The following is a 13,160-nucleotide window of genomic DNA, read 5'->3' on the forward strand; positions in this document are numbered from 1 at the left end:
GCAGTGCAGAGACAGATAGGTGACAACATAACAGCGTGCAATAAAAAGCCGACAAATAGACAATGGAATCGCAAGATTTATCAACTGGCTGCGTGCCAGATGGAAAGGAACCTAATTACAGTGAAACTGGCCCGATGGGTCACGTGGCCTCACGGCACATCTCTCAAAGAGACGCTACTTATAGACTACTGAGTTACCTGTAGCAATAAAATATACTGAAATACGCAAACAGTTAATGACAAGACAACACAAATATTAAAAGGTAACAGAAAACAAATTTATTTACTGATGTTGTTCTTTGACAAAAGCAACATCTTGATTTATTTCAAGTGCACTTCTTTTTATCTTGTGAATATGAAAACATTATTCAGTCCAAGTACTTTCCAATTTTTTTGTGGGATTAAATGCACATCCACTGGCTACTGTTATTGTTATCAGTAATAATAAATATTATAGTTATAATAAAATAATAAGTTACTAAACTTCACTTGAGTCACTCACCCCTAACCTGGAATTAGTTACTCTTTAGTCAAACATTTCAGACATTATAACAAACCCTGCCAGTGTATGCTGAAGATTATAGACGGATGAAACTAACAGAATCACTTCAGCAACGACCAGTGATGTAATGCTGAGACCTGTGAACCTGAACACTCCTCACCTCGACTGCACATCAAGATCCTATCCATGAATATCACATAAAGGGTCAAACATAAAGGGGCCCCACCACTCCCTGAGAACATGCGTGACTTTCTAAGGGGCACATTTCACACCAAAGTCATAACGGGGATGGAAAAAAGAGACTCACGGATACCTGAGTAACACACTGTAACGTGGTAGGTAGCATAAAGGTTTGAAATAACTGACTTGTCTCAGTCCTTCAATCCACTCTAATGAATCCACTATACATCAAAGGAGACTTTGACATAAAGCACATATGTCAAAGTTAAGGCTCGCAAATGAATTTTCTATGGCCCCTGGATGATATTTAATAATTATTAGGACTGGCCTGCAGGCCACTGCCGCCTGCTGGTGTTTTGCGCGCATCAACACTACATTTCCCACAATGCAACGGTAGCCCACGTCACTGCAGCAAGTGAGCCTCGGCTTCATTATTCATCAGCAATTAGAGCACAGGTAACTTTCAACTAACCCCCCTCCTCAAAAATGACTAAATGGAAAGTGGACGCTGAGAACAGGGGGGTTTCAAACCAGGTGCGGGTCAGACGACAAGTTCACGGAGGTAAAAGGTAAACCTGTGTGTCTTCAGTGTGGAGAGTGTTTGGCTGTGATGAAAGAATATAATCTAAGAAAGCCCCATCAAACGTCTCAGAAACACACAAAGACACAATTTTTCTTTGAAGGAAGTTCATCTTTTGTCTGTGTGTCTCTTGAAAATGTTTTCACTTGAAATTACTGGCAGAGCCATAAAAAATATTGTTTTATCCATTTAATTATTAAATAATATAAACCTTTGGTTCAATAGGCTATGTGCAATAATTTCCATATGTTTCAATAAATGTTGAACCAGTTCGGCCCTCAGCTTGAAGCAAATTCATCTCTTTGGGTCTCTGTGTACTGTATTTGACTTTGACTTCCCTGACACAAAGGGTCAAAAGTAAAGGGGCCCCACCACTCCCTGAGAACATGCTTGACTTTCTAAGGGGCATATTTCACACCTTAGTCATAACTGGGATGGAAAAAAGAGACAGAAGAAAAGATAAATAGTTGGTCCACCATTGAGAAAGCAGCTGTTCAGTTTAATAGCTGCAAGCTGTACAACTTAAACTGACAGAACTGCAGTGACTTACACTTTGGTTTGAGTCTTTGAACATTTAATGTGGCGTGCTGATTTAAACACAAGTTCCGACAAGTCATTTCACAGTTTATTCAACGGTTGGCTGATGGATGGCTGATTACATCATTTTTGTCTGCACATAAAAAATGTCTACATCAAAACATGTACAGTACAAATCAACTATCAACGCTAATATCTTACTGGGAAATAAAGCTATGCTTCCTGACTAATGCATCCTCTATGATGTCTTCTGTCAACCTAAAGATATCTGCTAAAACAAAACAAACAGACATTAAGGCATTCAGGAAAGGTAGACAAATATAAAAGCACTGCCAGAACAGCAGAACAGAAGGTTATAAAGTTCAGCTGATACTCACGTTGTGTCTCTTGTTCTATTTTCTGTTCAGAGGGAAGAGACAGGTAAGGCTGGCCTATATACCCGTTCATTATTGCAGGGTTGGATGTGTTTAACAAGGGATGTAATTAAAACATTAAACAAACTCAAGCCGTAAAGAGCTGCACTTTAGGATAGAAACTGTCATTGGTTTCATCACAGTAAGTCACAAAACACTCAGTCATTCAGTCTACTTCTATTATAAAGTATAGATAGATAGATAGATAGATAGATAGATAGATAGATAGATAGATAGATAGATAGATAGATAGATAGATAGATAGATAGATAGATAGATAGATAGATAGATAGATAGATAGATAGATAGATAGATAGATAGATAGATAGATAGATAGATAGAGCCACTTTAAACAATCCATTGACTTTTAAAAAATTTCTAAAGTAAAATTTATCAGTCTGCACATCTTTGACAAACAGTAAGTTTTGTTTTTTTCCTCATGACCTGGCCCAACTCGCCCTTAGACACTCTTCTTTTATGGCTTACTGCAATTCATTTACACTCATTTCCCCAGAGGAATAAATCTAACTTCATTCATGTTTTTTTAGTGACAGTCTTTCATGAGTCTTCCTTTGTACAACTGAGAAATGTGTCCTTCAGTCAGAAATGTATCTCCTGAGCTCCGTCATGCCGTGCCGCTCTGTGAACGACAACAAATGAAAACAACCTGGAGTGAATACAGTCAGGATTCCACAAGTGTCACCTTTCACTTTTTGGTTTTACTTGACTCCAAATCCAGGCAGCGTTCACTTTAATGCATGAGAAACTTTTTCATTCCTCCCTCAAGATAAGGTCGAATGTTGCATCTGGTGATTTTACATCACTTCTCTCCGCCTTCTAACAAATCCGATTTTAGTGCCATGAGTAGGCTGGATCTCCGCCTCTGGAGCTCCCCGTAAGACCAGCCATGTGACACAAGACTTGGCTGATTCCAAACCCAAACTGACCAGAGGTGATTCTTTTCTTTGGGAGTAGCGATTTATTCAATAATACAGAGGACTTTGCTCAGTAGTAATCAGCCGCATTGTTTAAAGTTTAATTTGCTCCCATGATCACACTATTTTACTAATTATTTTGAATCCATCAGAAGGCGAGAGAAAAATTTCATATTTAAAGATAAACCAGATGTTACAGGTGATTCAGAATCAAACTTTTGGCTCATTTCGATTTGATATATGTTCATAATTCCTATTTAATTTCTAACATATTATAGAAGTACAGTATATATTATATACTATAGAGGCAAATTGACTGTATTATTTTAGCATTATTGACTGAAGTGAATTTTTGTTGGATTTTGTATTTAAGTGGCACTTTGTTGCATGTCCACCCTAAGTACATTCCCAACAGACCACTTTAATGACAGTATTTTCAGGTTTATCCATCGAACACTTACAATCCCAATTTACTGTTTCTGGATTTGTAACAAGGGTGGCACAGAGAGCAGCACTGTTGCTTCATCGCAAGAAGGTTGAAAGATTTGAAACAGAATTTTTGGCCAATTGCCTATTGGTTTGTTCTGAGCTGAAACAGCATTATAGCATTTTCCATTTTATGTTCTACTCAAGAATTGACATTTCTGAACCAGTTAGAATAAAATAAATATAGCTCCCAAACCGGTTAATAATGTTCCTTGTAAATATAAATAGGGAGATAGCTTTAGGATTTTTAAACTGGCAATTAATGCTATTACTTACTACATTACATGTGTCCTATCCTACAGCAAACAGTACAGCAGCACTGGGCCATTGCTTTATGCAAGCTGCATCACTGTAGTTAACCCTATAGGACTGCCTCCTACTTAGAGACTACATGAAACAAGACCAGACAAATAAGACAAGACTAATTACTGTTATTTGTTACAAAACAGCAGATCTTCATTCTGCTTCTCCTGTAACTCAGTATGAGGAAACGGAAACAGAGCTATAGCGCCCATTTGAACACAAAGCTTGACAAATGAATAGATACTGTATACTGTATTGCAAAAAAAACAAAACAAAAGTATTTAAAGTCGCTCAGAAAGAGGCCTACATCTGCTATCAAATACTATAACAAATGGCACATTGTCAGTTTAAATGACATGTTAGGCTAAAGCTGACATTATGAAAATCAAAGAAATTTCTTACGAAAATTGACAAGACTACTTCAGTACACTGTAATAATCTACCTGTGCAGCTACAAAAACAGGCAGCATTCATTATTTTTGTTGAAGCCTATAACAATATGAAACACCTTGAATAGTTTTAACTGATTAGCACCTAAAGGCCTTTTACATTGTGAGTCACAATCCAAACCAATTATTCAAACAAATAAAAATAATGTTTTCCAGGATACTGTCATTCACTGATGCCATGAGTAATTGCTGCATCCAGAGTCTTTTACCATGTAGAAGCTGTTCTCTTTTGGCCGATTCGAGTGGACAAATTATTGAAGACGTCTGAATGCTTTTGTTGAATGTTTGTCTTTAAATTGCCGTCATGATTTCACTTGCATTTGTTGGTTGGTCATATGAAAAATACTGTCTCACAGGAGTCTTGCAATGTCTGCCCATCTAAATAGAATGTGAAAAGAATTCAACCCTAGTTAGTGCTAGTTTTCCAACATTGGCTTATTCATCACAGCCCATCAAAGTTAACAAACAGGTGAAATGAATGTCTCAATTACCCATTCTTTAAATATTATAGACTACACTGTTTACCTCTTATGAATATAATTGAGATCAGTAGACTGCTTTTTCCCCCTGACTTCTGGCGATAAGGTTCAACTTCTCTACTTTCTCATCATGTATTGAGTGAATGACAGGAAATGAAACATCAGGTCAGATATTTTTTTCAAGGACAAAAAAAAAAAAAAAAAAAACCTGTGGCAAAAAGTGCTAAAACATAGAAAGGGGGCTTTAAAAAGAAGTTTTATGACCACTTCTGCCTCAGACTATCCAGGCCTTCCAGTGAGCGCTGGTTGTGTGCGACAGCACCAACCTTTCTCTACATTCCACAATGAAAGAGTTTTATCCCTACATTGTGATTTAGGTCATCTCCAGTTCAGTGCTTGTTTTGTGGCCCTAGAAAGATGTCCAATCTCCTGGTTTGGCAAAATCACCCCATGCCTGTTACCATGGAAAGCTGGTGGAGCTAGAACCTCCTCCGTGCTTTTTCCCAAAGTAAATCTCTCCGTTTGGGGGCTGAGCTGAGGGGCTGGGAGGTAACTTGCGGTCATCTCTCATTCTGCAGAAAAAGATCCCAGTTCATGCTCTGCACGCCCACAAATTAACCCTCCGCTCTCCTGCATGTTCAACTTCATGGAAGCAAAGAAAAGTCATATCTAGTGTCAGAGTGTGTTAATGGTCCGTGGATGTGTAGATAAAGATACTCTAACCCGGCTGAAATTTGAGAAATCCAAAGAGCTTTTAATTGGGTTGACTCCTCCCAGCGTTTCTCTTGATCTCACTATCCATCACACCACTTCAGCGTCGCCTTTAAAGTGGGAGGGCTGCCCGAGCGCACCAGAAAACCACGAGGAGCTGTCTCTTCTCCGTGTGGTGCTGAATGTACCACCCAAAGCATCATGTGGTCGGTTCTCTTTGTCTTTCTGTCATATCTGGACAGAAACTTTGTTAAGGGTGACCACCTGAGCCGCGCTTTGGACGCGGAGGAGGACGGTAAAGGAGCGCTCTCCCTATTCAACGCCACGTTTTGCGCAAAACTGTCACCGGTGCGGGGGAACTTAGTCTATCAGGTGTCGGATGGGGCCGAGGTGGTTCACGCCTTCCTTAGTCCCGACAAGCAGCTTGTCAATTGCTCCATCACAATGAACCAGAAGAAAGTGAAATTGTTCATGCGCCAATGCATTCTAGGACTGAAGGACCGCAGTGCCGGCCAGGTGGACGCGCGCTTTGTGCGCTTGGATGAAGCCAAACGAATGTGCCGGGAGTTTAAAGAGAGGCCGGAGCGCATCGGTGTGATGGAGAGGAAACACGGAGATGAAGCTGAGCTGCAGGACAAGGTCGTCAAAAGATCTAAAAGAGGCTTCACTTACCCGGGAACTCTGTGGTGTGGAGCAGGAAACATGGCAGATCACTACGACCAACTGGGTAGGTTATCACTTTCAGTGTCAGAGAACTGTTTAACTGTGACAGATGGCAAAGCCTTTGACATTTCGGACTGTTATATTGCAGGAGAATTTGCACAGACCGACAGCTGCTGTCGGATACATGACCACTGTCCTCACGTCATCCACGCCTTCTCCTCAAAATATGGCTACACTAATTTCAAGTGGCACTCCATCTGCCACTGTACCTGTGATAATACGTGAGTTAAAGACAGTAGTATGCAGTATATTACAGTTTAACTGTAGTAAATGGAGACATCCACAAATTTAAAACCAAAGTTTGTGTGGGACGATGATTTCTTCCCAGCGTTGTGTCAGTGCTTGTCAATCTACCTGTGTTTAATTCATTAACTCATAAATTCAAGTGTGAAGTTTTGATTGGTGCAGATTTCTGTTTCACTAATGATGCAAACCTAACAATAAAAATGTTCACTGTGCACCAACTTGTCATAAGTGATTAACACAATCCAAATAGAGAACAGAACCCCATTCTGCACTGCCTCCTCAAACAAAATATATATATAAAAAAAGCAATTAGGTAACATTTGGATTAGCAAGCAGTATCCAGAGTTTTGACAGACAAATATAGCTATTTAAATAAATGCACTAAAATTACATGAGATAGTTAAATATAATTAATAGTAGCTGTAGTCATTTTAAAAATGTTAGTGGTCATATTTTCTCACCATATTGTCTTTGATTCCAGAGCCTCATTGCCTTGATACTGTAGTTACCAGTGCATTATATCCCAGAATATTTCTCATTTATTTACCATTTAAACTGTAATAATTGCACTACAAAGCTTTATGTATCAAAGTATATGTCTATTTCTTTTTGTGTTTGAATGACTCCTAAAAGGGACAACAAGACCTGAAAAATAATTTATTTTCTCATTCCCTCTCTTCAGGTTGAAAGATTGTCTGAGAAAAGTAAACGACACATCGTCCAGGGTGGTCGGTCAGGCGTTCTTCAACGTCATTGGTGTGCCTTGCTTTGAGTTTACCTATGAAGAACGGTGTGCAGAGCGACACTGGTACGGCATGTAAGTATCACCCTCCTCTGTTGTAAGTAGATTTGCAACATAGTGAGTTGTATTACGTTTGGAATCACCTCACAAAATCTCCTTTGCTTTCAATCTCCTGTAGGTGTAAAAGGTATGAGAAGGTTCCCATTGCTGTGATTCATGAGGCAGTCCCGTATGACTTTGGTGGTATTGACATTATTGATGAGCTGCCGTTACCTCCTCCCAAGAAGGCAGAATCCAAAGAAAAGGATGAAGAGGATATACAGGACAGCACAGCCCAGCCTTCAATGTCAGGCCCAGATGAGCCGTCACTGAGAAATGTTGTCACTGCTGCTGAAGACTTTATAAAGGTCCTTGCTACGGTCTCTACCTCCCAAAGCTCCACCACCGACTCTGATAAAGGTGAAACACAAAGCTCAGATAAGAAGAAGAGGAAGAACACAGGGAAGAAGAAGAAAACTGGCAAAAAACGCAAAGGAAAAGGAAAGGGAAGGAAGAGAAAGCAGAAAACAAAGGCAGGGGATAAGATAGAGGATGGAACTGCAGTACCCACCACTGGAAGCAAATCAGAAGAACTTAAATCTCTAAACTATTTCATCATTGAGTCACGCAAACATGAAGAGTCGAATAGGAACACCGACAGAGTTAGTGAGAGTGGATATGAGCTTGGAGGAAAAGAGGAGCCCTCAAATGAGGTCATGAAAGATGAGCCAGCAATGGATAAGGAGACTGTTTCCATGAGGTCACCGGTGAAAGTCCAGAAGAAACAAGAGTCGGCAGAAGAAATCCCTCTTTCTAGGTCAGTAATAAAGGCAAGTGTTCTTCAGAAATCAGAAACTGGCAGGTTAAGAGAGGGTAGGAGAAAAAAAAGCCAATCAATTTCATCTTCTTCAGTTTCATCTTCTGAAGAACTTGAAATGAACAAAGAAGATATTTCTGTCCCCACCACGATTGCACCAACCCTGGCAGCGCAGCCACAGCAACAAAGCTTCAGTAGTGACAGTGAAAAGCCTGTTGATGGCACTGAGAGAACCCCCATTAAGAGCCCCAAAGTCAAAAGGAACAGGTCAAAGGACAGAAGAGACAGAGAGGGGAGGAAAAAAAGGAGAAAAGACAGCCTGGTTTCTCCCATTGTTGGTGCTTCCAATGAAAATTCCTCTGTGGACATTCTGACAGTGATCCCTCTCACCATGTCTCCCACAGTATCATCCGTGCCCACCACAGGACAGACAGTTTCACAGAGGGGGAACATTTATTTAGGGACTGTAACAGATATACCTTTGAACACATCCTTTAGTATTCAGAAAAGAAATAAGTCGCAAAAGAAAAGACTGAAAAGCGTTAGCAGGGAAAGACTTCTGCTTGTTTCAGATGAAAACACACTTTTTTACAGCATTTCTGAAAATATTCCAGCTGTTCTTCCAACGCCAGCCGCAAGCGATGCATTGATCAGTCCTGCCACCCCCGGTGTCATTATCAGGCCTACAGAAGAGACACAAACCGACAGCGAGAGGAGGATTTTTATCACAAACACAATGACTTCTGTGGTTACAAAAAGACGCGGGCGGACGAACAGCCGGCAGAGAAAACACAGAGAGAAAGCTTCATCAGCTGCTCTCACAAAAGGGGAAGTGATCCTCAAACTCACTGAACAAACACCAATGACATTTACAGTCCAGCTACCCCAAACGTTTAAGACTGAAGAGCTCGATCTGCAGAGATATGTTAAGACCCCAGTGACCACTTCAACAACTGCTGTGATGAGTCCAGTTCAGTTATCCATTGAGAGAATAAGAGCACAATTCAGCAGGAAGAAGAGGAGGAAAGCAGCTCTGAGTAGAAGACCACATTAAGCCACAGGTTGCAAATATAGCAGCATGGGCTTGAAAAGGCATCCTGGCAGTCTAGGCCAGTTCCTGTCAATCACATGTGTGCCCATGATAAGTTAGAGTACACACTATAGTCATTTCTCATTCAGCACAGACATGGATAGATCGATCCCAAGAAAATCAAGTTTTGTAATATTGTATTCTGCATAACTACAATAATAATAACAACAAAGAAATAAATAAAATAAAGTTCCTGAATGATTATGAATGTATGTGACAGTTCATCTGCTTGTATTAAATGATAAAATTAACCCTAGTTTCTATTTTAGAACAATATTTTGATAGATAGATAGAAGATAGATAGATAGATAGATAGATAGATAGATAGATAGATAGATAGATAGATAGATAGATAGATAGATAGATAGATAGATAGATAGATAGATAGATAGATAGATAGATAGATAGATAGATAGATAGATAGATAGATAGATAGATAGATAGATAGATACTGTTCGTTTGTGGTCTGTGGCCTTCCAGCCGCCCCCCTGTGTTTTAAGTGGGGTCACATTCTCCACACAGATTATGTGTTCAGCATTAGGCTGCTTTCAGGCTGAAATCCTCCCAGTCAGCTGGCTCTCACATGTTTGCATGAGAGGAATTTATCTGGATGAGTTTGAATGAGATGTCGACAATAGAGCTCCATCGTATTAAACTTTATTTTGTTTTTTGTTTGGCTTGTTGGAGAAATATTTCATTTCATTGTCTTGTGTAAAACATTGGTGATGTGGTAACAATGAAGACTTTCATGTTTCAGCTCAAGTTCCCAGAAGTTTGGAACAGACCCAACTATTCAGACTCAGTGGAATTGACCAGTTGAATCTGTGATGAAAAACCATTCCTCACATTATGGGTGGAGGAAGTGGTTGGAATTTTCCACTTCCTCAGCAGGTTTTTGACTTAATATATTTTGCGTACTTGACAAGACTGCAATAGCAGAATCCAGATTGAAATGTTAGTATTTTTAAACCAGAAGGACTCAGGAATATTATTATTGCCACATAATTAACATTATTAATATTTATGATTAGACTGATGCATCTTTTTTTCTTTAAATTAAAAAAAAATCAGCATGCAGGTTGCATTTTCTATGCTCCTTTGGTCAAACTGGAATTTGTACGATAAATTACAACAATCTTTACATTCCTCTATACGCAGCAAGGAACTAATAGTTTCTTGCCTCAAAAATGCATCCCTCTTTAAGCTGACGGTTGCAGATTCTACAGCTGCTTGCTAAGACATACAGGAGAGCAAGGGAGGGGGGGTTGCATTGGAAATCTAATGAGCTGTGTCACGGAAGTCTCAAGGGATGGATGATGTATGAAACAGATGTATTTCTTGCAACTGGAGGTGCATTGAGGAGAATTCCAGATGAGCAGAATAAATGTCACCAGTGACGAGTGACGTCACCACATCGCATCCGTTTCTTTACAGGGTCCACATGAAGCTTAAGTGCTTGTGTGGTGGATAAAACATGTGGTTAATCCTTTCACTCTCTGACATTATGTATATGTTTTTTCCATAAGCGATAAAAAGAATCATGTTCCAAGATATGGTGGTATGGAAACGAATCATCCCAGCACTAGCATCTGGGGGTTTCAGAGGGACAGGAAAGTCTGGCTACACAAACTAAAGCAGCAGATCAATTAGGTCAGGCATTAAAGTTCAATACTGCCCTCAGTTTAAGGAAATTATACTCAAGCAAATATTGTCGGGGTTTTACTCTTAGCAAGACGCTCTTCAGTTCTTTAAGCTTGGTCAAGAGGTGTATCATCTATGATGAGACAACTTGTAGTACAAGAAAGGTTTACTGAAGAAGTTCAGCAGCTTACAAAGTTGGAGAGAATAAAGTGCTGGGCTCTTCAACAAATGCAGCAACAAAACCTCTGCAGAAGAGTCCTGAATGTCCATTGACAGTGATCTTCATAGTGTCTGGGTTAGACTCTCCGTGAGGGTAATAACATTTTTTTTTTTTAAATGTGAGCATTTCATAACTAACCATTAGCCTGACTCAGCCTCTTGTGTATCAGTCTCGTGTATCTGTGTGCTCTGTAATTTTGTGTTTAGAAATTTGTGTGGTAGACAAGGACTAAGTGTTGAACTATCTACTGTATGTTTGTGTAAGCAAATGCATTCCATTGTTTAATGGAAAATTCCCAACAATATTCAAAGCATACACGCAAGATTCTGTGGAAATTTATTAGGTCAAGAATCCAACAATCTATTAAACTCAGGGTCACTTTGTGTAGCAGGTGAAAGAAACATCATGCCAAGTATTTTGCCAACATCTGTGTAAGTAGTCAGGTCCAGGTTCAATGTTCATGGATGTTCAGTAACATCAGATACTTAATATCAGGTGGTGCTTGGCAGTGGTCATATCCTCTGAGCAGGAAACCGGAAAGGACTAAAACATCAGGCATAAGACCTTCAGCTTGAGGAAGGAGGGTGATGTGTGTGAGGTGGAAGTAGAGAGGTGTATGCGTGATTTTTTTTAAACGTAGAGAATTGGCTCCAGCTCCACGTGACCCGCAACAGCGGAGACAGTTATTGGAAGATGAATGAATGAATTAAAACAATATTTCACAAAAATAAAACAAACGAATACAAAGATGCTGGGATGGGAAAATGACTGAAAAGAATGAATGGAAAAAGTTGTGGCCGTTTACAGTGACTGAGAAAATGAAAAGGGTAAATGTAAATTAGCCAAACTGTATTCTCAGCCATGCCAAGAAGGAGGAGGCCTGGAGGTTTTTCGAAACTGACAGAAAGAGACATTCATTTGTTGCCAGTACACAAAAATTAAGATGAGTGTGGGGAATACAAATACAGAAATGAAATCATCTTGGATTTTTGTTTATGTTTCTTTTTCTGTTTTGAGTTGAAATTTACTTGTTTTTAATTTTGTTCACTTTAGAAATAGGAGAAATGGATTGATATAAAAGCATGCATGTAAAATGTTTAAATGTGTTTGTTTTAAAAATATTAACAGAATTTCTAGGCGCAGCCAGGATCCGGAAGGAGTCCGGTTTAGGGACAAAAGGATTTCATCTCTGCTTTTTGCAGACAATGTTGTCCTGTTGGCCTCATCAAACCTGGATCTTCAGTGTGCACTGGGACGGTTTGCAGCTGAGTGTGACGCGAGTGGGATGAGGAGCAGCACCTCTAAATCCCAGGCCATATGAAAAAGGGTGGTGTGCCCTCTTCAGGTCGGTGGAGAGTCCTTGCCCCAAGTGGAGGAGTTTAAGTATCTTGGGGTCTTGTTCACAAGTGAGGGAAGGATGAAACGTGAGATTGACAGATGGATCAGTGCAGCTTCTGCCCTGATGCAGTCGCTCTATAGGTCATGAGCTTTGGGTCATGACCAAAAGGACAAGATCCCGGATATAAGCGGCTGAAATGAGTTTCATCCGTAGAGTGGCTGGGCACACCCTTAGAGATAAGGTGAGGAGCTCAGTCACCAGGGAGGAGATCGGAGTAGAGCCGCTGCTCCAGCTGAGGTGGCTGGGGCATCTGTTCCAGATGCCTCCTGGACACCTCCCTGGGGAGGTGTTCAGGGCATGTCCTACAAGGAGGAGACCTTGACGACTCTCTCTCAAACTCTCCAGCTTTGTAATAGGGTGTTTGCGACCTCTACTGGACAGAGTCTGAATGAATGTTGGTCATTTTTGGTTGCCCACTGGGAAGCCACACTCCTTCATGTCATGTCTGGGAAATGTATGTTTGGGATCATTTACAGGGAACTGGGAATGAAAATCCCCAAATTATTGAAACTTAGAAAACATATTTTATATGATTTATAGAAAAACAAAGGTTGCACACATTTACACCTTTGGAGTGTGACTACAGCACTCTGCTTACATGAACCTTCATTAAGGGGTTTCTACAGATAGCAACATCACACCACACACCGGTAATGACGCAAGTTTAAT

At 40.1% G+C, this 13,160-nt stretch overlaps 1 protein-coding gene across 1 annotated transcript; it reads left to right on the plus strand.

Moving 5' to 3' along the window:
* Positions 1-5,757: 5,757 nt before the first annotated feature.
* On the plus strand, positions 5,758-9,478 carry proca1 (protein interacting with cyclin A1). The gene is made up of 4 exons (XM_068317960.1): positions 5,758-6,301; positions 6,386-6,518; positions 7,226-7,360; positions 7,464-9,478. The coding sequence occupies exons 1-4, from the start codon at positions 5,776-5,778 to the stop codon at positions 9,193-9,195; spliced, it is 2,526 nt and encodes an 841-aa protein (XP_068174061.1). The 5' UTR covers positions 5,758-5,775; the 3' UTR covers positions 9,196-9,478.
* Positions 9,479-13,160: the final 3,682 nt, after the last annotated feature.

Source organism: Antennarius striatus, chromosome 6 (assembly GCF_040054535.1).
Source record: "Antennarius striatus isolate MH-2024 chromosome 6, ASM4005453v1, whole genome shotgun sequence".
Taxonomy (NCBI): domain Eukaryota; kingdom Metazoa; phylum Chordata; class Actinopteri; order Lophiiformes; family Antennariidae; genus Antennarius; species Antennarius striatus.